Genomic DNA, 26,963 nt, shown 5'->3' on the forward strand with positions numbered 1-26,963 from the left:
GGTATGGTTTCCCTTTCCGGATTATAAACGTTGATTTCAAGTAAAATGCCATAAGCTCTAAGAAGCTGTCCACTGATATATCCGCTGTGTTTTGGAAGACAACACACCTGAAATCTTCAATGCACTCCTCAACGCAGCAGAGTACCTTGTCATTTGGCAATAAGTAATATAGATCCTCCAGGACGAATGAAGCGGCTGGGCTAAAGCCAAAAGGACGCTCAGTTGTGGATGTGTTGCGAAGCGAATGGAAAGTCCGACGATGCAAGGAGATCATTATGTATTTTATAGTGGGAACGAATCGAGAAGGAATGGGGGTCGCTCTCATAGTAAACAGAAGAATGGGCAAAGCAGTGCTAGGGTACAACCCCAAAAACGACCGAATGATTTCACTTTGGATCCAAGGTGACCCTTTCAACATAACAGTTATCCAAGTCTATGCACCAACCACTACTGCTGACGTTGAGAGATTTTATGCTGATCTGCAATGCCTTTTAGACCGCACTCCATCATCAGACGTCCTTTTTCTCATAGGAGACTGGAATGCTAAGGTCGGGAGTGAAGAAATATTCGGAATTACAGGCAAGTTCGGTCTTGGTGAGCCAAATGAAGCTGGGCAGAGGCTAGTAGAGTTTTGTCAAGAAAACAACCTACCATAGCGAATACTCATTTTCAACAGCACAAGAGGCACCTGTACACATGGACTTCACTGGACGGTCTGTACAGGAATCAGATTGATTATATTCTTTGCCTGCAGAGATGGAAAAGCGCTATACAAGCAGTAAAAACAAGGCCTGGGGCCGATTGTGGCACTGATCATCAGCTTCCTGTTGCCAAATTTAAGCTTCGATTGAGGAAAACGCAGAAAACTAAACGGCCTTTCAGGTATGACCTGGATCAAATTCCATGAGAATATGCTGTGGAAGTGAGGAATCGTTTTCAAGAATTAGATCTAGAAGACAGAGAGCCTGAAGAGATGTGGACTGATGTTTGTGATATAATACAAGAAGTTGCTACTAAGGTAGTTCCAAAGCAAAAGAAATGCGAGAAAGCAAACTGGTTATCTGAAGAGGCTTTGCAAATAGCTGAGGAAAGGAGGATGGCAAAAGTTATGAGGGAAAGAGAAAGATACAAGGTTCTCAATGCAGATTTTCAGAAAATAGCAAGGAGAGATAAGAATGCCTTCCTGAACATGCAGTGCCAAGCAGTTGAGGACAACAGCCAATTAAGGAACACAAGAGCTCTGTATAAGACAATCAAAGATATCAAAGGAAGCTTCTGTGCTAAGCTGGGCATGATAAAGGACAAATGAGGCAAGGACCTCACTGAAGCCTCAGAGATAAAGAAGAGGTGGCAGGAATACACAGAAGAACTGTACAAGAAGGACCTGAATGTGCAAACCCAACATAAGACGGTTGTGATTACTGATCTCGAGCCGGGCATCCTGAAGAGTGAAGTTGAATGGGCCTTAGCCAGCCTTGCTAAGAACAAAGCTAGCGGAATTGATGGCATTGCAGCTGAGTTGCTTCAAAACCTCAACCATGACGCTGTTAACACTCTGCATACATTATGTCAGAAGATTTGGACAACCCTGCAGTGGCCACAGGATTGGAGGAGGTCAGTTTACATCCCCATTCCAAAGAAAGGCAGTGCCAAAGGTTCCAACTACCGCACGATCACGCTTATTTCGCATGCTAGCAAGGTGATGTTGAAAATCCTCCAAGATAGGCGCAGCAGTATGTGGATCGGGAGCTTCCGGACGTGCAAGCTGGGTTTCGCAAGGGCAGAGGAACTAGAGACCAGATTGCCAACCTTCGCTGGATCATGGAAAAAGCAAGAGAGTTCCAGAAACCCATATACTTCCGCTTTATTGATTATGCGAAAGCGTTTGACTGCGTAGATCACAGCAGATTGTGGCAAATTCTCCAAGAGGTGGGAGTTCCAATTCACCTCATCTGTCTGCTCGGGAACCTGTATGAAGGGAAAGAGGCCACAGTCAGAACTGGGCATGGTCTTACTGATCGGTTTCCGATTGTGAAAGGAGTGAGACAAGGCTGCATTCTGTCACCCTACCTATTTAACCTATAAGCAAAGTGCATCATGAGGAAGGCCGGTCCGGACGAGTCTTCAGCTGGAGTGAAGATTGCTGGAAAACGTATCAACAACCTTAGATATGCGGATGACCCCACTTTAATGGTAGAAAGTGAAGTGGAACTCAAGAGGCTTCTGATGCGCATACAAGAAGAGAGTGAGAAGTTTGGGCTTAAACTGAACATTAAAAAATTAAAAAGACAAAGATCATGGCATCTTGCCCTATCAAGTCCTGGAGCATCAAGGGACAAGAAGAGGAAGCTGTGACAGATTTTCTCTTCTTGGGCTCCAAGATTACCCCGGAAGGAGACTGCAGCCATGAAATTAGGAGACGCCTGCTCCTGGGAAAGAGAGCCATGGTTAGCCTTGACCGCCTAGTAAAGAGCAGAGACATTAGTCTGCCAACCAAGATCCGTATAACTCGTGCTATGGTCTATCCAGTTGTGATGTATGGATGCGAGAGTTGGACTGTGAAGAAGGCTGACCGCAGAAGTGACGCATTTGAATTGCAATATGCAAGGAGTGTGGATATGAACTAACAATAAATCATGTCTTACTTACATGTGTGCCAGACTCGAGAAAAGAAGAGGAAAACATTTTGTACAATTTTGCAACAGCCCTTTCCATCCCAGCATGATCCTAGAAGAGACTGCACTAGTCCAAATTCCCTGCATTTTTAATTTCCTAAAATGAAGCACTGTTCCTGAACAAGCCACATCCTAAAGATCACTAGTCACTACACACAAAATAATTACATTAATCCTTATTCTTGATGCATAACAGCATTAGTCGCTTATGCACCATAAAAATCAACACAACGCTTATGAGCTTTCGGTCTGGTGTGGTCCTTATTCACGACAGCGCTGTCATGTGGGTCTAATGTCTCAGTGATCAGAAAGTGACCTTTTCCAAATGCTGGCATAAATTTAAAAACTGTGAAGGCGATTCTACAGATCTTTAAAGACGCGCGGGTGTTTGGTTTCAACTGGAGTACTCAAGTGCTTTATCAGCGTCCACCTGCTTTGTTTGTTGGAAAGTGTTACAGAGAAGACATTTTTGAACAGTGCGTTTCTGAAGGCGTTGCTTTACATTACTGGGCCCACAAAAAGCAGTTGAATGTCAAACGCCACCAAGGTAGGTTTTCTAGCAAGACAGCGGTGTAGGGTGGAAAATCGCTCCGCCGGACCAGCGCTGACCGCGGACTTGAAAGGCGAACTGTTCGAACTTTTAGCTACTGACTACACCTGAAATGCCGAGTTGTGCATAGTATAGGCAGAATTTTTCCATTGAGCACTGGTAGCTATCGATTTCGCGCCCAATATTATGAAAATCCGTCCGCATTTGCGCATCAGGGTAGGCCAGCCGTGGAAACACGGATGCGTGATTGTAGCAACGATCGCTTGCATGACACTCTCTGCACAATTCCAAGAATCAGCATCTGCAACGAAGTGTGCAGCGCACATTTGCTACCGCGTGCCGAAGTCCGGCGACGCATGCATATCTCCTGCGCTTGTTTCAAAGCTGCAGCCGTTCAATCGGGTCACGCTAACCTCGAGCATGCGGGTGTTTAAACTACATGTACGCAAGCTTCAACGGCGAGACAAAAGATGCAAGCTGAGTACTTGTCTAGACTTCTCCTAAATACCAAAAAACATTGCTGTTTGTAGGGAAGTGGATCATTCGCTCTTCTGGCTTTCCGGTTGTGCACTCATGTATTGTGGTGAAGCGGGTCTTTGCCTTGACGAGTCGACGTGCAGCTCGCCGCTGTAGCAGCGTAGGCCTCTAGTAGATTCGGCATGTCTTTTTCCACGGCTCTGAGGTAAAATCTAAAGGAAGGATTTAACAAGAAACATCTTATTTCTGTCTGCATGTAAGGAAGGAGCATAATGGCATTTGACATACAAGACGCGTATACACACTTCGTATGGCCGAATGTTCTGCACGGCGAGCTGTGTGTGTTGTGCCGGCGCTAGATCTTCGGAGGTCGATGCAGGATCTAAGACAGCGTAAATGCTAGGAATAGCTTGCTTGCATTACGGGCAGATCAATTGGTGACAGTTTAGTTTGAAGCGAAAACTCGTGAATGTGCGCGTCTCGGTGCCAGCTGGTGGAGCTGGTGCAGGAGGTCGCATCGCCTGTAGTTATGTGCATGACAAGCGATGCTTGCCGCACACAATCCTGAGTGAAGACTGTGATGTATGTTAGAATGGGCAAACTCTTCATAGCATCTCATCGAGAGCCGCGGCTAGCTGGATCATAGCGTAATAAGGACATACGCGTTCGACGTGCATATAGCCATGAGCCTGTATATCGACGTCCGCCGTATCTTTATGAGAATCGAATGGATACGTCGGACGTATCTTTAGACACTTCGAATAAAATTTGTTGGAAGTTACCGCTCGTGTTGTTAGTTTCTTCTTGTGTCCTGTCCTGTTCTACACTACAATCTCACTATGACTATGATATAGCCGCGAAACCTTCAGAACTGTATTTTTGTTTTTTAACAGCCACTGGCATGCGGTTTTGTCATTGTGATTCTGGCACGCGTATCAATTCTGTATCCTGTGCTTGTTCATGCTCGTCGCAAACGATGCGCCGAGATCTGTCTCGAAGATGCCGATCACTTGCTTATGTTTCTACAATGTTCCAGGTTGTACTAGTAGCAGTTTGCGACGTTATCTAGACTGTTCTGAGTAGCCTTTAAATTGAGCATTGGCAAGTCTGACGGGCATTCTTTGTTCGACGATCGACGAGCATGTTTGTTGCTATTGCCGCCGCCGAGTTGCTTAGTTCTTTTGTGAGCGCAAGTCAGCCCAATGAGTTTCTTCAGTGCAACCACCGACTCTTCATTTGTGTCATCGACCTTGTCACCACCACGTGACATCTGGTGGAGGTGCTGCCTTTGATCCTTCAGCGAAGACCCCAGCCTTATTCCTGTTACCCTGGAGGGCCAGCCAACAGGCCATCAAACCAGTCGCCCGCCTCAAGGGCTCCACCTGAACACGGTCTGCTGCCGGACCCCATTCGATCTCGGAAGGCATCGACGCTGACAATGGCCCAGCCTACAGCACCGGTTGCTTTCGTCCGACCCCGTGAGCTCCCCTGCTTCCATGGACGACCGAACAAAGATGCGAAAGACTGGATGGACCTTTTCGACCATGTGGCAGAATTCACGGCTGGAACGACACTGCGAAACTCAGGCAAGTCTACTTTGTTCTTCAAGGACATGCCTGAGTTTGGTTCGAAAATCACCAGACTTCTTTAAAGGATTGGGAGATATTCAAAGTACAGTTTTTGATGGCCTTTGCAATTTCTGTCCAAAAAGAAAGTTCAGGCCCTCCTTCAATCAAGAATTCAGCTCCCAAATGAGCCCGTCCTGGTTTACGTAGAGGAGAGGAAGCGCCTGTTTCGTCGCGCCGACCCTAACATGATCGAAGTTGAGAGAGTGAAATTTTTAATGCGAGGCGTTAAAGAGTCGCTTTTTGCAGGGCTTGTCCAGAACCCACCGAAAACTGGACGAATTTGAAAGTGAAGCATCGACCATCGAGAAGATGCTGAACACCCGGATGCGCCACTACGAGCGACCACTTCAACCAGACAACTCAAGCCACTACCCCAGCGCATCTGCAAGTGGAGAGAACCTTCGAGATCTCATCCGTGAGATCGTGCGAGAGGAGCTCCGCCGATTGCTGCTATCGTCGCAACAACCCCAGGTGGCGACGCTCGCGGACGTCGTCTGTGAAGAAGTCCAGCAGGCGCTGGGCGTTCCTAAAGCGACGACTGCGACAGTTCCAGCACGAGAGGCAACAGCGGTGCACTACGCTGCTGCATTACGTCGCCCTGCACCCCGACGTGATAACTTTACAAGCCCTTGCCGCTACCGTCCTGTTCCTGAAAGCCGCCCTTGACCCCCGCCCGCCAAGCCTGCCAACGACCCCCAAGCCCCAGGAAGTGCGACACCTGGAGGACAGCGAACAACCGGCCATTATGCTTCCACTGCGGTGAGGCCAACCACATTCTGCACCACTGCCTGTACCGACGAATCGGTCTCCGCGGAATTGCAGTCGACGCTCCACGACCACGCCCAGGTGAACGACCGCAAGAAATCGACAACTATCTGCATAGCAGTGAGATTGCGCCACCAAGCCGTTACCGGACACACGGTTACCGCCCGGACACAGGGTTACCACCCTAGTGGACACCGGTGCCGACTACTCTGTCATCAGTGGAGCTTTCGCCGCCTAGCTCAAGAAAGTGACGACTATTTGGGATGGCCCGCTAATCTGCACCGCTGGTGGTAACCTTATTACACCGTCAGAGCGATGCACCGCAAGGGTTACAGTAAATGGACGTACCTACCCTAACAGCTTCGTCATCCTACAGCACTGTTCCCACGATGTGATTCTGGGCATGGATTTTCTGAACAAACACCGAGCGATCATCGACCTCCGATCCAAACTCATCAAGCTCTCAACCGACGAAGCTATACCTGCTACTAGAACAAACTTCGACACATCACGTCGCTCTCGACGAAGAATTGACCGTACCGCCCCTATCAAGCGTCATCGTCCCAGTTGTTACAACAGAAGTCGAAATCACGGAAGGGGTTGTCGAAGGAAACACTCAGTTGTTACTGGATAGAGGACTTGGCATCGCAAGAAGCATCGCCGTTTCCGTCATGGACAAGCTGATGTTGTGCTCGTCACGAACTTCACCGACGAATACCGGCACCTGAACAAGGGCATGACACTTGCTTTCCTTGGCGAGCTAGCGGACATTCGAGAAGTCTTCGCCCTCCCCAGCCAACTTGAAGACTATGCACCCAACCGAGCCAAGCAGCCCGATTTCGACATTAACCCAGCGCTCCCCCGAGACAGACAAGACCGGGTTCGCACTCTCCTTGAAAACTACAACCAGCGCTTTTCTTTAGCGTCGAAGGTGTGGCAAACTCCGTTGGCAAAGCATCGCATCAGCACGCACGAAAACGCTCGACCGCAACGTCAAAGCCCCTACCGTGTATCGCCGCGAGAATGCGAGGCCATACGCGATCAAGTTGAGGAAATGCTGCGTGATGAAGTGATCCAGCCATCCAACAGCCCCTGGGCGGCACCAGTCGTTTTGATGAAGAAGAAAGACGGCACACTTCGCTTCTGCGTTGATTACAGCCGCTTGAATGGCATAACTAAGAAGGATGTCTACCCGCTTCCCCGCATCAACGACACTCTGGACCGGCTCTATAACACTAAGTACTTCTCGTCGATGGACCTGATCAAGAGCGGGTACTGGCAAATTGAGGTCGATGAAAGAGACCGCGAGAAGACGGCGTTCATAACACCGGACAGCCTCTTCGAATTCAAGGTAATGCCATTTGGCTTGTACTCCGCACCAGCCACATTTCAACGTGTAATGGACACTGTCCTGGCGGGCTTAAAGTGGCAGATCTGTTTGGTATACTTGGACGACGTCGTTGTGCTCTCGTCAAACTTTGAAGACCATCTGAGAAGGCTTCAAACAGTACTCGACGCGATGAAGTCCTCAGGTTTAACTTTGAAAGCAGAGAAATGTCAATTCGCCTGCAACGAGATGTTTCTTGGTCATATTGTCAGCAAGGAAGGAGTTCGCCCCGACCCCCAGAAAACACAATCGCACAGTTTCCACAGCCAGGTGACAAGAAAGCTGTGTGCAGATTTCTCGGACTGTGTGCATATTACCGACGATTCGTCTAGAACTTTTTGCACCTCGCCGAACCTTTGACGCAGCTTACAAAGGCAGACGCGCCATTTCAATGGGAAGCACTGCAAGTGGAAGCCTTTGAGGAACTAAAGCGCCGCCTACAGTCTCCTCCTGTGCTAGGCCACTTTGATGAGAACGCCGAGACTGAGATACATACCAAAGCGAGCAGTCTGGGCCTAGGCACCGTTCTCGTGCAGAGTGCCAGATGGGAGAGAGTAATCGTCTACGCTAGCAGGTCCCTCTCGAAAGCCGAAGCGAATTACTCGACCACCGAGAAGGAGTGCCTTGCGATCATCTGGGCCACTTCAAAGTTCCGCCCGTACATATACGGCCGACTTTTAAGGTGGTAAGCGATCACCACGTGCTCTGCTGGCTGGAAAATTCGAAGGACCCCTCCGGCCGCCTTGTCCGATGGAGCCTACGTCTTCATGAATTCGACACCACAGTTGTCTATAAGTCAGGCCGCAAGCACTGCGATGCAGACTGCTTGTCACTGGCCCCCGTTGATGCGCTGGCGAAAGAAGATGAAGACGCCTTTTTGTGACCAGCAAGCACCAGCAGTTTCGCAGAACAACAGCGATCAGACCCTGAGCTGAAGCGCTAGCCGATTACTTAGAAGAAAAGACCGCTTCCCCTCCTGCTGTGTTCAGGCGACATTTATCATCGGTTGCGTTAAGCAATGGCCTGCCCGTTAAGAACTTCGCACCCAACAGGACCGCGCAGCTTCTTGTTGTGCCTAAAAACCTCCAGCAGGAAATTCTGCAGGCGTTGCATGATGAGCCCACAGCAAGCCATCTCGGGTTTGCACGCACATTGCGTCGAATCCAGGATAAGCACTAGTGGCCGCGACTGCCTGCCGAAGTTGCCCACTACGTGAAGACATGTCGTGAGTGCCAACGACGCAAGACACCGCTGATCAAACCAGCAGGACTACTAAACCCGATTCCGCCCCCAGACCTGCCCTTTCAACAAATTGGGATGGATCTCCTCGGCCCCTTTCCAGCTTCGTCTATGGGTAACAAGTGGATCATTGTGACCACTGAGACACCCATTATGTCGAAGCAAAAGCACTGCCCAGTGGTACCGCGGCAGAAGTTGCCAAATATTTTATCGAGCAAATTCTCTTGCGACACGGCGCCCCAGAAATGCTCATCACGGACAGGGGAATGGCATTTACGGCAGAGCTGACGCAAGCTATCCTAGAATACAGTCATACAAGTCATCGACAAACTACTGCGTACCATCCCGAGACAAATATACTTACGGAGCGTCTCAACAAAACTATTGCGGATATGATTGCAATGTATGTCCATGCCGAGCACATGACATGGGACGCCATTCTACCCTACGTCTTCTTCGCTTATCCAGGAGACAACCAGGTCGACCCCGTTCAGCCTTGGGTACGGCAGGGAGCCCACGATGATGCTTGACGCAATTCTGCCACACGATGAGGATAACCTGGAGAGAGATAGACAGGGGAACGGCGTTTATGGCAGAGTTGACGAAAGCCATCCTGGAATACAGTCATACAAGCCATCGACGAACAATTGCATACCATCCCCAGACCAATGGTCTTACAGAGCGCCTGAACAAAATGATTGCGGACATGATCGCCATGTATGTTGACGATGACCACAAGACCTGGGACACTATCTTGCCATACATGATCTTCGCGTATAACACGGCAGTCCAGGAGACGACCAGAGCGACCCCATTCAAGCTTGTGTACGGCAGGGAGCCCACGATGACGCTTTACGCAATGCTGCCGCATGTAAACAATGAGGACAACTTTGACGTCGCCGCCTACCTGCAGCGGGCAGAGGAAGCACAGCTACGTATTAAAGACCAACAGCGCACCGACACCCGATGATACAACTTACGGCGACGCCACGCAGAGTACAATCCAGGAGACCAAGTATGGGTTTGGACTCCAATTCGCCGCCGTGGACTAAGTGAAAAGCAGCTGCGTCGATACTTTGGGCCATACAAAAGCCTTCGCCGCGTCGGACAACTGGACTATGAAGTCATTCCCGACGGTACGACAGCAGCACAACGGCGGCGCGGCGCGCGCGGCCAAAAATTGTACATGTTGTTCGTCTGAAGCTTTATTATGTGCATTAAAGAATCTGTGGTGTTTAAACTTTGTATTGTTTATGTTTAAGTTGCTTTGTTTTGGAACATCGAGGCAATGTTTTTTAAGGGGGGAGTAATGCCGCGAAACCTTCAAAACTGTATTTGTTGTTTTTTAACAGCCGCTGGCATGCGGCCTTTTCACTGTGATTCTGGCAAGCGTATCAATTCTGTATCACGTGTTTGTTCATGCTCGTTGTCGCGATACGACGCATTATCATTTTCTTTGTCGCGAATGATGCGCCGAGATCTGTGACGAAGATTCCGATCACTTGCTTATGTTTCTACAATGTTCCAGGTTGTACTAGTAGCAGTTTGCGACGTTATCTAGATTGTTCTGAGCAGCCTTTAAATTGAGCGTTGGCGAGTGTGACGGGCATTCTTTGTTCGACAATCGACGAGCACGTTTGTTGCTATCACCGCCGCCAAGCTGCTTAGTTATTTTGCAGGCGAAAGCCAGTCCAATAAAGAGTTTCTTCAGTGCAACCACCGACTCTTCATTTGTGTCATCGACCTTGTCGTCACCACGTAACAATATTTCATTATTTTTTAATATTTTTTGATTGGGAAAGCATAATAAAAGAAACAGGTACTAAAAGGAGTCATTTCTGAAAGAAAAGAGGGGTTGTTTTCAGATTATGATGCTGACTTGTAGCCTACCCAGAGGAAAAAGCTGTAATGTTAAAAATCTAACTTTCTCTATCTCTTGATTACTTTATTTACGAACAACTAAAGATTTAATGCACAACACACTATTTCTTTGAACGAAGAATTATAAGTCTTCTCTAGCTAGTATCGAAGTTACAGATGCTTTTCGGTAAGCACTGTGGGTGAATCAAAGGACTTCACTTTGAAGTACTTCCAGTTCTACTTAAGTTACGTTGTATAAATAGGCCCCAAGTGATGGCAACACAAGCTAGTATTTGAACTATAATAAGTTTGTATATGTGTGGGCGAAAACTAGAAGTACAGTCGAGCCCACTTATTACAAACCTGATGGTCTCATGAACTGTGTTCATTGTGTCGGAAGACACAGAACGATGTGGTTCTTATTTCTTTGCAAAGTGCACTGTGCATATAGATCTTGCGAAGCCACTTTCTGAGCCCTCAATATATACTTCTGGCTGAGAGCCTTCCTACAGACAAGCCATTTTAGGGATGCAGTAAGTGTTTGTAGTAATGGCCTTGTCTTGGAACCTTGACTATGGTGTGAGGATCCAGCGATGAAGCTACCACAATCTACGACCACACAGAACCCTCAGTGCGAGTCGCAGCACATTGGCCTCCCAATTAAGGTGCACCTCCCCACGACTTCTAGGATCTTGATGCTCACTTTCGCAGAAGTAGAGCCGCTTAGACCTAAAAAACCTGATGAGAACTGGCACATTGCCTGAAAACCATCAGCTGGTGTCTGATCTCAGCCTTGATTGATTGGTGCGCAATGCCCGTCACACACTAGTGTGACATAGACTGTCTGCAGTCTGTGCGTTGTCTTGCAGCAGCGCAATAGGCAGAATTCTGATTTTGCAGCCAACGCAGTTTCCACTTGGCTGGGCAGGCCATCAAGGTGAGCCTTGTGACTGGCATTCAGACTTCTCAGGTTGCTATCATTAGTTGATCGCCAGCCATGTGCAGTAATTTTGTTTTCAATGCTGCCTCTGTTTTGTGCTTTCCACACTTCTCGTTCTTTTCTATTGGTGCTTTTCGTACACAAAATGATAGAAACGCACCTGTAACCAGCAAATCGCTGTGTTGAATCCTTTAATGTAGTTTGGGTTATTCAAGGGGAAAGTGGAAACATTTCCTGACCTCTTCACCCTATCAAGCACAAGTGCATATCATATTATATCAGAGTTTAATTAAAATCGAGCTGAATGCAGAACTTTTTGGTTACAACACACTGTAGTAAAGTGTGGTTTGTTAAGATATGAAGACATTGACAGAAAACATTTGAAATCATGGTGTTGTTGCAGCACTTGCAACAAACAGTGTTGGCTTAAATCCCAAGGAAAATCTCTTAAGAGCAGTTCAAACTTAATGGGCTTTGTCTATTCTGGCTCACATTTAACTTTGCCATACGATGCGCAGGTGCCCGGGTGCTGAGTTGCGAGACTGTCGCTGCGCGACTGTCCATTGGTGGCGACATCTATGCCGGTATTGAGAAAAGCTTCACTGTCAACCCCGGCAAGCACAACAAGTACCGGATATATGTGTTGCATGTCTACCTGGACGGTGCCCGCCCGGAACCACTGCCAGAAGTAATGCCTCCTGTGCCAGAGATTCGCAGTGACGAATGCTGTGCAATTCTCTGAGCTTCATCTGCGTATTTTTCTTTACGCAATACATTTCCCCCTTCTGGAACGCCTCTCATTCCTCAACACTTTTCAAGTATGTAGACTGTTTAATGTGTTGGGTTTGATGTTCATTACAGCTAGTGACCCTGGTACCTGTGGTGTGCTCAGTGTCAGACATTTGCAATAGATACTGTAGATCAGAAAGAATTCAGTCTCTTTCTGTTATTCCAAAAGGCCGGTGTCATCCATAAACTTGGAAACTGCCTTTCGCTGCCAAGTGGGTTCAAGAACTTTTTGGGAGGATAATGTGTCCAGTGACACATTCCACCTCCTTGCTAGGTGAAATTTGCCCACTTGAGACCTTCTTTTCTGGCAAAATGCACCCCCTTTATATGTTGTTTTTGCAAAAAACGGCACGTTATTTGTAAAGCTGCTTTATCTCGCTTGGCATGCCTGGAGTGAGTTGTTGTAAGGCTGTTCTGTATTCCTTTCACGTTTCATGCAATGCTGGCAAAGCTAGCGTGCCTCTTTGTGCAGGCTATGTTCATGCCCCCAAAGTGGTTTTCCCTAAGGCAAAAGTAAAGACAAGTAGTATCTTTTCTGTTGTGACAAATGGCATCGTGCACTTTGTTTTCACTGCTTACATTTTCGTTCTAACGTTGGCTGAAACTATGGCCTAGAGAGCCGGTGTGCCTATATAACTGCAGCCACACAGTAGTCCACCGCTGGTGGACACATTGCAGACTTTTGCAGGTGTACTACTTACACAGCTTCCAGAACATCACAAAGTGTGATAAGCTGGAAATTATCAAACCTCTGTATCGTTGCATGTTTCATTACACTTATCACCTGAGAAGCTGCAAGTATTTCAAGGCCTGATCAACCTATGTGAAGCTGAAAGAAAATGACACTTTTGAAATGACACAAACATCAGTCCCTGGAAGCCTCAGTCCCTGGGCTACGATCTACTGCGCTGTAATGGCTTTCGCCTCATCGCACTTATTGGTCCAAAGTGCCCTCTAGAATTTTTCCGTCCATGATAAGTAGATATTTGCAGTGAAAGCTGATGGCCAAATGTATTTGTGCACGTTCCCATGTGCTGTGTGACTTGTTATTTTCACTCTAGTGAATGTATCTTTTAAAATTGGGAAAACACCCTGACGCAAAAAATTAACACACATGAAAGAGCGACGAGGGGACAACGCTAGGATGTTTTCCCAATTTTAAAAGATGTTAAACCAAATAGCACGGCACCATGATTTACTGTGCTCTCGATGTAGCTGCTTAATATGAATGTGGTTGTCATGTGCACTAGAGCTTGTTAGCATATAATAAAGCTTTTTTGTTTATGTTGCCATCTTGTACCCACTGCTGACATCGTGTTCAGATGTACAGTTGATTCTGTAAACCTGCTACCTTTATGGAGACACATGGTGTGTGCATAGTACAAATGTGAATGATCTGTATGCAAGCTGCATTTGAAAGTTTCTCACATATTTTCGTATATTTGCATCAAATTTACAAATTTATTAGACTAGCATCAGCTACCTCTCAGCAATCTCTAGTTACTTCCGCTTGTGGTCCTTGAAAGCACATATTATATACGATTCTTATAGGCTAATTTTATGTGCAGCTATTAAGTTCCGTAGAGAACCCTAATACAAGTCCTTTTCTTTTTCACTTCACCGTTTCTCTTAAAAGAACAAATATGTTCCTACTTCTATCAAAGGCAGTAATACTGCTAATGCAGATTGTTGTCATGTCTGGGATAACAAAAATAACATAATTCAGTTTCCATCCGTGTGCACTGAAATGTGCTCTTCTCAATGTTCCCTGCACTATATGCTCTGTAACGCCATTGCCATTTTTTTGCATTGCTGCCTCTTATGTGTGCGTGTATGTACCAAGCACATTTATGATACCTGCGAGTCCTTTCTTTTTTTTTCCAACTTCATTTGCCTGCACAAGACTGGGACCAAAGCTCCGTAAAATGTTCTCCATTTAGCCAATCTAAGTGGCAAGGAGTAGCTACAATTTCATGAGCAAGGCTATCAGAGCAAGCTAGTCTTGCGATTGTGATGACTAAATTCAAATCTAGGTTTCCTGCCTTCTTGGTGTGAGAAACATGCTTTTGTTTAAGATTGGGTTTTTGTCATGCATGGTAGAAGTCATTGCATCATGGAGGTAGGCTTGTAAATAAACACTTTGTTCTTTATAGGAGGCTGTGTATGAAATTTGGCGGTTGGTATACTGTGTTCTGCGGCATTTGAAAGGGTGCTACTGCAGGCCAGTGTTTCAAGCAGGATATATATTTGGGAATTTTCCTACCTTTACAAGATGCAGCCTTTAGACAGTTTTACCCAACGTTACTAGATATAAACAGTTGGAAAAATGTGCTGGCGCACTGCGCTGCGAAGTGGCATCAAACAATCGCCGATTCTGCATGGGTTGATCACAAAGCGACCGCAGCGCCCCTCTCCCCCGCTGCGATAATTGGGTGAGGCGGAAATTTTAAAACACTGCTAACCCTTTTCTTTCAGCAAAGCAACGGAAAATAAAATTGCGTTTGCGTTTTTAAGCACATTTTGCACGCATATGAAAGCCACCGCGTCTACTGAGGCGAGATAAAAAAGAGGTCACAGAAGCACGGCTCAAGTTTCGTCTGCTACCTGCCCGCTTGAGATGTCTCAAACGCGGTGGCATTTCACCTGTACAAAGATGTGTTTAAAAACGCAAATGCAATTTTATCTTCTGTTGCACTGCTGAAAGAAGAGGGTTAGTAGTATTTTAAAATTTCCGCCTGTGTATTAGGCCTCAACCATCTACCGCGGCAGGGGAGAGGGGCACTGCAGCCGCTTTGCGATCAGCTCATGCCAGATCGGCGATAATTGTGGCCCACTTCGCACTGGGAAGTTTTCCAACTGTCTATATCCAAGAACATTGGTTTTACCACAGCAGCACAAATTTATATGCGAGTGCCACTGTACTGATGTTGCACCCCTGTGAGCACACAGTCTGTTGAACTGCACGTTTGTTCGGACCATCATTTTGCAGAGTTGAAGGTGTGGCTGCTTAGAAAAATACTCTGCTCTTTTCGGAAAAGAACTGCTGTGCTCTGCTTGTTAGCACTGAGTGCTTATTTGTTCTTTTACTTTTATTGCATAGTGAATGATATAATTCCCTTCGAATGAACTGTGAGCTACCTCGGACTTGGTAAATGCTGAACACCTCTGCAGCTGTAACAAGTGTGCTGTTGCTTGTTGGCAGAGCTAGCATTCCTGGATTTCATGCGAAGTGTTAAATAGTTGTGAAAGGAAACCACGAAAGTATGTCTGATGCTTAAATCATGTTTGGCATATGCTTGGCACAGCGTGTGATGGGTATATGCCATTTTACTGCTACTTCCATTCAGATTGTGTGAGTTATTTTTTATAGATGCCCGTAACTGTAATGCGCTCCTTTTCCCCTTGAATTTCCAAAAGAGGTCTGCAATGTGGGCTATTGTGATGTGCATACAGGTTATCACCTTAGCTGCACTGAAAGCATCTTAGAATCTCCCTTTATCCATTTGGGGCTAAAGAACATGCTTATATCTTGCAGGGAGCTCTCTCTACAGCACAATAAAAATGTGTTGAAGCAAATATTTGCAATGAAGTATTTTTACTATTTGCTGCCAAGATTTCACTTCATTGACATTCTGTTTGCAATTTACAGACCTGCAAGTTGATAGGGACATGGGAGCATGCGGCTTGCAATACTCTTGACTGCCTTCTCGTGATAACTTCCAGTGTCGTCAACAAAGTTATCGGTAGCATTCATATTCAGAAACAGATATGGGAAGGTTTAATGACAGTTATACGCAGTATCTTCTCAATTTATCTAATTTAACCTTGTCACAGTGGCTTTGTGGTTTGGGCAGCCATCTACTGAACAAGGGGACCTGGCTTCGATTTTGGGTGTTGTGGCCGCATTTCAGTGAGGGCAATATGTCCGTGTACTTCCGGTCCGGTGTCAGTGCACTTTAAACAACTTGGGATGGTGGAGATTATCTGGAGCCCTTCAATGTGGTGTCATTTGGTCGTTTGACGTTATCAAAGGCTCCTTTCAAATCTAAGGCCAGAACTAGCTTGCCATTGTGAGGGAGTTCTTTAGGCTCTGATGAACTTGTAGAAGGATATCTTGTGCGGATTTCTGTGGTCAGAAACCAAACATAGTGTTCGCAAAAGTGTGATGTGTTTCGAGGTAAGTGGACAACCTGTCTCGCACCATAGTCTCCATCAATTTGCCAACACAAGATGTGAGGGAGATAGGGCGCAGGTTTTCCACATCAATTGGCTTGCCTGCCATAGGAATAAATGTGACTAGAACTGTCTTCCAATCCTGGGGGAAAGGAATCTCTCCCAGCCAGATTTGGTTGGTAAATTCAAGGAGGGTATGGTACACTGCATCCAGAAGGTTCGCGAGAAGATTGACGGTAACCTTGTCCCGGCCCGGTGCAGTACCACGCTTCATTTTGGCTAGGGCCTCCTTCAAATCATGGAGCTGGAATGGGACATCTAGCTCCAGATTTGCTTGGCCTGCGTATGAGCATTGGGAAAGACGAGGGTCTATTGTGATACAAAGATATCTGACACACAGTGTTCGGGCCAACTGTGTTGTAGTACCGGGAAAGTTATGAATGACACGGTGGAGATGCCACATCGTTTCTGCACGTGTTTGAGAGGGCTCTATAAGTGCATGAAACAAACGCCACATATTACAACCAGACATCTGGCGCGCAGCAGTGTTACCCCAGAAGTAGACAACCATCTTCTCCATGAGGCCCGCCACAGTCTTGCCAAACGATGGAAAAAACAGAAACATAACAACATGACACCGCATCATTGAACTCACCCAAAAGGCTGCCGACTATGCCGCTCAGTTAGCCGACACTAACTGGGTGGATCGATGTATGGTTGGAACTTACTCAGAGCCCAGATGACGATCAGACACTCTTTTTCTGTCGTCGAATAGTTCCGTTCTGATCGAAAAAATGTGTGGCTCGCGTAGGCGATTACTTGTTCTGCGCCGTCCTGCCACTGTATGAGGATTGCTCCTAGGCCGGCATTGCTAGCTTCAGTGTAGACATCAGTCTCTGCATTCTCGTCAAAATGAGCTAGTATTGGTGGACTTTGAATGCGGTGGCGGAGTTCCTCGAAGGCTTCATCTTGGGCACTTCCCCATACGAAGGGCGTCATCTCGAGTCAAGGCTGTCACTGGCGCAGTTAGGCAAAAAAAATCTTTAAAAAAGCGACGATAATATGAGGAGAGGCCCAAAAAACGTCGGAAGGCCTTCTTGTCGGTTGGGCGTGGGAAACTGGAGACGGCGGAAGCCTTGTCGGGGTCTGGGAGAAGACCTTGTGCGCTGACAACATGTCCTATGAAACGGAGCTCCTTGAAGGCGAAATGAAATTTCTCTGGCTTGATAGTTAGTTGTCCAGACTAGAGAGCTTGAAGGACAATGTGCAGTCGCTGCAAATGTTGTTCGAAGCTAGACGAAAAGATGACCACGTTGTCTAGGTACACAAGGCACGACTTCCACTTCAGACCAGCTAAAATAGTGTCCATCATGCGTTGAAATGTGGCTGAAGTGGAGCAAAGTCCGAACGGGACCACCTTAAATTCGTACAGACCTTCGGGTGTCACGAAAGCCGTTTTCTCGCGGTCTCGCTCATCCACTTCGATCTGCCAATATCCCCTTTTCAGATCTAAGGAAGAGAAGAACCTGGCGTCTTGGAGTCGATCAAGCGCATCATCACCGCATATCAAGCGCAGATCAAGCGGTGTGCAGATCAAGCGCAGATCAAGCGGTGTGCAGATCAAGCGCACCGGGTTAAGTGGAGAAATATAGGAGAGGCCTTCGCCCTGCAGTGGGTATAATCAGGCTGATGATGATGAAGCGCATCATCGGTCCTGGGGAGTGGACATACGTCCTTTTTGGTTACATTATTCAGTTTCCTGTAATCAATGCAGAATCACTTCTTTTTCACCAGGACCACCGGCGACGCCCACGAACTTGTTGACAGCTGTATAACATCGTCTGCAAGTATTTCATCGACTTGCGTTCTAATAGCCTCCCACTCTTTTGGCGAAGCACGGTATGGACGCTGACAGACTGATGGCGCGGCCGAATCTGTGACGATGCGATGCTTGGCTACCGGCGTATGCCCGACCTTAGAGCTCGTCACGAAGCAATCTTTAAAATCAAGCAGCAGCGACGACAGAAGGTTCTGATGAGGTGACAACCCCGGGTTGATTTTAGGCTGTGGCTAAAGGTACGTCGGACGGACCCGATCAATGGTCTTAAAGGTACGTCCGACGGACCCGGTGCGTTTTTCTTCGGGATCCGTCCGACGGATCCGGGAAATATTTTTCAGAGGTACGGCGGACGGACCCGATCGGTAGGGTTCTTCCGACGGACCCAACGCATTTTTCTCCGATATGGGCCTTGGGATCCGTCGGGAAAGCCGGACTCAGATGTGGTTGTAGCAACAACATGGTAGCCATATGTAGCCAAATCGAAGTTGGTATGAGGTGTACGTGCGAGGTGTAAGAAGTATGTACTACATACTGTATGCGTGAAATGTGAAATTACAAAGAATAGTACAGTGGCAAGAATAGTGCCTAGAATGGGTGATATACTACGTGATGGCATGATGATAGGTTTACGTGAGTTGGACCGCGGCAGGGTGGCAAGCACGACCAGAGCGCAAGCGCATGTAATCGCGGTGTTGACGGCCAGCCCGCGGCCCGCACGCCCGCTCATTTGGTCCTCGTTATTATGTGGATTAACGTCTACGACGGTCGTTATGTAATTATGTAGTTTTGATTCTTCAAAGTTTCCTCACTTCCATCTGTGATGAGATGCGTCACGTAACGCATCGCTTTCTGCTCGCATTGAGGTTTGGTGCTGCAAGTTCTACGTAGTACAAGCGGCGCTGAAAAAGCTGGGCACCGCCGGCGTGTCTCTAGCCCAAGCATCGCGTCATTCGTGTTTGTTGTACAACTGGAGGTGTGGTTTGTGCTTACCGTGAGATGCTGTGATTACGGATTACGTCCTACTAGAGTGCTGTGTGAGACTACGAAGAGTGCTGTGATGAGTGTGCCGATGTCCGGACGGACATCAGTGTGTCCGTTTATGATCGGCGATGTTGCACGTGCATGTCAGTGTTTATTAGGTGCGGTGGTAATTTATTTACACGCGCTGTGCAACAATCAGACGAAAATAAGTCATCGACAATTTGTTAGCCTGTACTACAGAGCTCAAAACTCGGAAAATGGGAATGCACGATGCAGTTTTCGCATGTTGGAGTGGACCGAAAAATAAGTGCCCAGCCCACACCGCCGGGATGCGTATTACTACAGGTGAAATGGTTCAGGTTTCTGTAAAATAGCTGCCTGGCACAGCACCTTTCTAAATGTTCAGGCTTTGTACTATTGTTGAAGGCCACTTTATCATTAATAAAGGAACGAATATGCTTTATGTGTTAATGACTAATGCTTTTTCAACATATTATGTTCATTTTTTTTTTCGTTTTTCCTTAGTTTCCTTTGTTTTTCATGCTAGACAAACACAAATAGTACACTTTTAAACTTGTCAGTCCAAAGCTGAACATGAATATCTGCCATGCATGTGACAGCTTTAATGCTAGAAAGGTTGACATGTATAGCATGTACGTACACGCTGCAACATCTTAGTGGCACGTTAGGCTACTTGCCCCAAGGTCGTGATGTTCAATACCAGTGATGGCAGTCGCACTTTGGTGCAGGTGAAATGCAAATGCTTCTGTTTTCTGCAAGATGTCAATTCAAAGTACAAAGCCCAGGCAGTCAAATTAGTCTGGAGCTCTCCACTACGGTATTCTTCATAGCTACATATGTCACTTTAGGATGTGAAACCCTACATGCCACAGGTAGGCTGCATTGTTTTTTAGATTTTGTAACCTCTCATCTATGTTTTGCAACATTTGGCTAATTTTAGTTCCCAAACAGTTGCTAAAGATGAAACCGAAGCAGTTCTTGGCATGGTTTGCTGCTTAGATTAATTTGCTAATTGCAGTTCTTTGAAACTTGCATCAATGCTGGACAGTTCAAATAGCAAGCAGTTGAATTACAGAAATGATGTGGATCATGCATTTCAGTTCTGACAAGTGGAAAGTAACGGTCCCCTCCTTGCATGCATAGGTGCCTTTAGACAAATACATACTCGGGTGTGTGATTGTGACGCATATCAAGGGTCAACAGAAGGCCATGTGGAGCCAGTGTGATATTCTTCATGAAGGCTAAAGTAAAATTGTACAACAGCTGCTGTACCATGCAGAAAAAAAATTGATCATTTAGTGTATGATTAACTGACCATGAATAGCATCTTACTCAGAGTATGATGTGATATATATCTGGTTTAGCATCCCAAAATAACTACGGCTATGAGGAACACAATAGTTGAGGGCTCCGGTATAATTTCGACCATCTGGGGTTCTTTTACATGCACTGACACCGCACGGTGCATGACGGCCTATTGTTTCGCTTCTATTAAAATGTCCCTGCTGTGGCTGGAACCAAATCTGCATCTTTGGGTTCAGCAGCCAAGCACTCTAACTACTGAGCCAGCACAACGGGGCCAAGTATCAAAATGCATGCCATTACATTTCTTTCTAGCCTGTGGTTTTCTTCACAGAACTAATGTATACAAGGAAAAGTAAACAGCAAGAAAACACTAGTTTTATTGCACATTATATTCACATTTCAGCAAACATTCTCTAGGAAAAAATTTCTCATAATGTTTTCATGGAAACCATGAACAAAACAAAACAATGCACTTACTCCACTCGAATTATTAATGGGCAAGGTTGCATCTATGCTACTACACTGCGCTTATCACAAAACCACAAGCCCCATCTGCTTTGGCCAATCACTTGATGGAACTAACGGAGACAGATGTCGCACACCACAGACTGGTCGTCTCGCAACATATCTCTGCATATGTTGCATTTCAATTTCATGCCTTTCCACTTAGTTTCAACTGTTGCCAGCATTACTAGTCACCCATCTTTTCTGAAATTCCTTTTTACGCTGTTGGGATCAGCATCCTTGTTAACGATGGTCTCTGGCATTTTAGATGCTATCATTTTCACATCTTCCTCATCTGGAAGAACGAAGGAAATGACAAGCTTTGAGCAGACAAAAAATTAGGGAGACTCCTAATCTCCACCTGTAAGGGTATGGTGTGCCAGCGTTAATGGTTCTTGTCTGCAGATCCCACTGTGGATTCTCGTTAATTTACATGCCCTTTGCTACAAACATTACTACTAATTCCTTAATTCATGTCTCTGTTATCTCAGATATACTCATTAGCATACGGTCGTAGGCTGCCCTGTTAGGTGATAGACAACCTGGCATAGACCTCTGTAAGCCTCAACCTTTCTTAATTGGAGCTGAAACGTTGAAGCTGAAATATTTCAAATATAACTTTGTAAGCTTGGCTTAACAGCTCCTGCCATGTCGTGTGGCCTCGTGACATTTGGCTCGTGGCACTTTTGGCTTGTGCACAGGGGTCATCTGTTAAACACTGGTTAACATGCATGAAAAATACATTTTCACACAAACTGGTGGCAAATGGTCAAGTGGTGCACTGCAGATTCTGAAATGTATACCTATATTCATACAAGGATCGCATCATCACATAACATGATCAAGAGTTCTATCAGTACCTGTAGTTACATAGCATTTCAATGCCCATTAAAGGACCACCTCAGACAATGGTTGTTGTTATCTCAAGACCTGTTCTAACAGCGTACTGACGCCATTCCACTGAGCGATGGACATGTATATGCATACCCTAGATAGCTCATGATTGTGGATCTCATTTATTTCTATGACTTCCAAGGAGTTCCTGTCGTCAGAAACTTTATGAAATCGGGACAGTAGTCTTGAAAGGTGATGAAAAGAAATAACCAGGTTACCTTGATGCAATGCTAAATTACAGAGGGTGAATATGCTGCATGCAGATACCAAGAAGCTTGTACAAAGAAAAGTGAGAGTGAAATGGCAGGATTTTTGAAACATTGAAATAAACTACAAACTATACTTGTCAAACCTGTCATTAAGGAATGGAAATCATGCAGTAATCAAAAACACAACATGGAGGACATTTTAGGTCATCTTCACAAAACACATACCCAAACCTCACACACAGCTTCATACTTATGAAAGAGGACAAACCAATATGCAAGGAGTGTGGAGATGAACTAACAATAAACCATATCTTACACATGCGCCAGAGTCGAGAAAAGAGGAAACATTTTGTACAATTTCCAACAGATCCATTTCCATCCCAGCATGATCCTAGGAGAGACGTGCAAATTTCCTGCATTTTTGGTTTCCTAAAATGTTCCTAAACAAGCTACATCCTAAAGAACATTTTAGTCATTACACACAAAATAAATACATTAAACCTTGTTCTTGGTGCATGGCAGCATTAGTCGCTTAGGCACCATAAAAATCAACACAATGCTGTAAGGTATACCTTGGTTAGCTATGTTATATGAGACAAGCTTTCGGCCTGGTGTGGTCCTTATTCACGTGACAGCGCTGTCATGAGGGTCTATGTCCCAGCGATCGGAAAGTGACCTATTCCAATAATTTTACAAACTGAAGGTGATTGTACAGATTTCTAAAGACTGGAGTGCTCAACTGTTTTATCAACGTCCGCCTGCTTTGACAGCCTGGAGTGAAACTGTTGAAGAGAATACATTTTTGAACATTTAACGCGTTTCTGAAGGCGTTGCTTTCAATTACGGGGCCAACAAAAAGCAGGTGAATGTCAAACGCCGCCTAGATAGGCTTTCTAGCAAGACAGCGGTGTAGCGTGGAAAATCGCTCCGCCGATCCATCGCTGGCGCCGCTGACTTGAAAGGCGAACTGTTCAAACTTATATAGCTACTGATCACACCTGAAACACTGAATTGCGCATGATTAAGGCAGAATTTCTCTAACACTGAGCACTGGTAGCTATCGATTTCGCGCCCAATATTGTGAAAATCTGTCCTCTCTTCGATCATTGATACGTCCACGGTTGAACATTTATGCGCCTCGGGGTAGGCCAGCCGTGGGAACATGGATGCGTGGTTGTAGCAACGATCGCTTGCATGGCGCACTCTGCAAAATTCCAAGAGTCAGCTTCCTCAACGAAATGTGCAGCGCACATTTTCTACCGCGTACCTAAGCCCGGCGATGCATGCATATCGATCCCGATCGTTTCAAAGCTGCGCGGCCGTTCAGTCGGGTCACGCTAACCTCGAGCATGCGGGGGTTTAAACTACATGTACGCAAACTTCAACGACAAGAAAAAGATGCAGCCTAAGCACTTTAGTCTAGTAATCCCCTATATACCAAAGAACACTGCTGTTCACAGGGAATTCGGATCATTCACGCTTCCGGCTTTCCGGTTGTGCACTCTTGCGGTGCGGTCCAGTAGGTCTTCGCCTCGACGAGTCGATGTGCAGGCCTCTAGTAGATTCGGCATGTCTTCTGCCACGGCTCTGAGGTAGAATTTAAACGAAGAATTTAGCTAAAAACATCCTGTTTCCTCGGTCTGCATGTGAGGAACGAGCATAATGCCATTTCACATACATACTTTGGACTGCCGAATGTTCAGCTGCACGACGAGGTGTGTGTGTGTTGTGCCGGCGCTAGATCTTCAGAGGTCGATGCAGGACCTAAGACAGCGTAAATGCTAGGAATAGCTCGCTCGCATTACGGGCAGATCGAGGTGATAGTTTAGTGCGAAGCGAAAGCTGCTCGTGAATGTGCGTATCTCGATGCCAGCTGGTGGAGCTGGTGCAGTACGTAGCATATCGCCTGCAGCTATGTGCTTGACAGCGATGTTTGCCGTACACAACCCTAAGTGAAGACCGTGATCTATGTTAGAACGGATGCACTCTTCGTAGCACCTCATCGAGAGTCGCGGCTAGCTGATATCATAGAGGATGAGATCCATTCACGCGTAGCAAGCGGAATGGGGCCGCGTTCGACGTGCATATAGCCATGAGCCTGTATATCGACGTCCGCCGTATCTTTACGAGAATCGAATGGATCCGTCGGACGTACCTTTAGACACTTCGTTGATTTTAACCTTCTGAAGGGCGTTACCTGGTGCGGCAACATCGCGAAGATTCATCTCCACGGAGCAGATTCGGCAACCCATCTACGTCGTGGAGGAAGGCGACGGCCGTTCCCTTGGCGAGGTGCTGAATTTCATTGGTGAAATTCATCAGTAAAACTCGCACAGCCATCATTCAGTTCGACAAGACCGCGCGCGATAGCCACTCCCTTCTCGGGCAACATCGATGAGTTACTGTCCGCAATACCTTCGTAGTCGTGAAACGAGTCGTTGCCCACCAACACCAGCACACTGGACCATGGTGGCAGCATTACGTCGTCTTCAACAATACGTAGAGCGTTGACTCCTGGAATTCTGTGTCACTGTGCGCCACGGCTTGCTTGGTCGAAAATCAGACTCGCGCCTCATGTAGGTTGATCGCTGCACCGTTTGCCTGTAGAAAGTCGAGGCCCAGGATCAAATCTCTCAAACACTCGCGCAAGACTACGAATTCACCGACTAGACCAAAATTTGGAGGACGCTTAAGCTTCGCCTTCAAGAGTGGAACGCGATAGCGTTATTGCGCCTCGTTCGCACCCTCATTCGCTCGGTATGCTCTTGAGTCACGCAATGTTCGGCGCGGCAACGAAACGTGCACCTGAGCAAGCGGAACGAACCAAAGAACTCGGTGTCTCGGAGGGAGAAAGCCGGGCAGCGACGCGCCATGAAGGCGGACGCGATCATGGGGCTGACGCCTTGATGGGATCGTCCTCTATCTCGCTTGAGAGCACCACGCAGAAGCATGATTCATCGGAAGCAGCTCGGCACACATCGCAGGTATGGTGGCTAGAAGGGGAGGTGTGAGCATCGTCGCGGGCGAGCCGTGTTCAGAGGCGTGCTGGTGTTTCATGCCACCGCGGGGCGGCGCGCACGTCGCTACCGAGATGCGTCGAGAGCACCCGCCGACCGCTGTCGCCGCACGTTTCGTCCCCTACAGACAGGTACTGGCACGTGTTTTCGCAATGTCTGCGGTGTTTTTCTTAAATTTGGGATCGCTACGTACCGACGTGGCCATGCCACAGTGATGTCTAAATAGCAAAAACACTGTTTTGCACCTGGATGCAAGCGGGCTATGTTTCGGCCCGCAAACAAGGGAAGAAGGCGTCTCTCTTGGCTCTCTTACCTATTGGTTCAGTTTCAATAAGTTGAAAACGGATAGCATCATGGACCTCATCTCTTGCCTGTCTGTGAAGAGATTAAATGTGGTCGGCTGTGAGCAGCACAAAGCGGAAGTGACAAATCAAATCATTCGCTTCTTCACACTGACAAGGATGCATTTTCTTGTTGCTGGAGAAAATGCATCCAATCAAAAAAAGAGAGAAAAGATGAAGTTCTTGAAGTTGAGGCGTACTACTTAAATTCATAATGTTAACACAGCCAACAAGTTTTTTTTTTTCATGTTATTGTACGCTACCCACACGTCTGTTGTGAATTTTTTGCAATGTCTCCTTCACATAGTTACAAAGGTCCCATTACCTGGTTGTGTTTCGTAAATTCGTTTATGAATGCATCTGTGTTTGCCAATCAAACCTCAATGCCATATGTGTGTATGCCCATTTTAGCATTGCATATATTAACTCCTTTTTACTTGCCTTATTTATTTCCTTGAGCGCAGTTTTTGTATAACTTGCAGTTCTACCCTACACTGATGCATATTTTCTGTTCATTTGAGTGCGTCAAATAAAAAAAAATGTATTTCTTATTAAAGCTTGTACGATATAAACCTAGCTTTTTGATGTGCAAGTCATCAAAACAAAGCATTCAGGTATGGTTATTTGCTGATGCTTCTACCTGAATTGGGACGTCATGGAGAACACTGCGGCGTCAAAGCAAAAACTGCACGGACGTTGTTTTGGTGACAAGCTCACGGCAAGTCATTTCATTTGATTCACCATCTTGCAGCGCTTCGGGGTGCCAGCGGCGCACGCAGCTAATATGCAGGGAAGCAAGTTCAAACATAGTTTTCAGTGCCAATACATGCTTTGCTGCGAACCGTGAGAAAAGCGTGCCAACTAGCCTTTGTTGTAATCCGTACGGTATCGTGAAATAGCTGCAACGGAAAGCGGCTGCTACGGCTGCTACGCGCGAGCGCGCGTGCGGCGGGCGTCTCGGAGCCGACGGCAGCGCCGCCGCATCGGGATGAATTCTCGCTCCCTCTCCGGCGCGCCGATGCTGACACCTCTCCTTCTAGCCACCATATCGCAGGGGACGATTTCCCAGCAGAAGCGCTACGGCGCAGCGGTCACATCAGAGGCGTCCGGCGTCAGACGCTGCACCTAGCAATCGCGCTGTGAGCGGAAAGAGGAGCCGCGTCGCCTAAACACCACTGTTCGAGTGACGCACGCTGGATGTTGGAAGGGGAGAGAGCGAGAAAACTTATTAAACGCAAGGGTATTGGGGCATCCTCGCACCGGTACCCGCGCGGCCCGAAGGGGAGAAGCGGGTGAGTGAAGATAGTGATCTAAAGAAAGGAAAGACGCTTGATTTTACAACCCGTGAGGGTGCACGGCGAAACGTCA

The 26,963-nt window shown here is 46.8% G+C and overlaps 1 protein-coding gene and 1 long non-coding RNA gene across 5 annotated transcripts in view; one reads left to right on the top strand and one right to left on the bottom strand.

Moving 5' to 3' along the window:
• LOC146180269 (uncharacterized) overlaps positions 1 to 15,886 on the top strand; it is a 73,025-nt gene extending 57,139 nt beyond the window's left edge. For all 4 annotated transcript variants that reach the window (XM_084579482.1, XM_084579484.1, XM_084579481.1 and 1 more), the window contains one exon: positions 12,040 to 15,886. In XM_084579482.1, the coding sequence (XP_084435608.1) occupies positions 12,040 to 12,263 (224 nt within the window). In that variant the 3' untranslated portion in view covers positions 12,264 to 15,886. The remainder of the gene's footprint in view (positions 1 to 12,039) is intronic.
• A 5,097-nt stretch (positions 15,887 to 20,983) lies between these two features.
• Positions 20,984 to 24,406, bottom strand: LOC146180270 (uncharacterized). The gene is made up of 2 exons (XR_014700810.1): positions 23,920 to 24,406; positions 20,984 to 23,824 (listed from the first exon to the last, which is right to left on the bottom strand). It is a non-coding gene; the product is annotated as an uncharacterized LOC146180270 (long non-coding RNA).
• Positions 24,407 to 26,963: the final 2,557 nt, after the last annotated feature.

This window comes from Amblyomma maculatum, chromosome 9 (assembly GCF_055883805.1).
Source record: "Amblyomma maculatum isolate TAMU_Amacu chromosome 9, ASM5588380v1, whole genome shotgun sequence".
In the NCBI taxonomy this organism is placed as follows: domain Eukaryota; kingdom Metazoa; phylum Arthropoda; class Arachnida; order Ixodida; family Ixodidae; genus Amblyomma; species Amblyomma maculatum.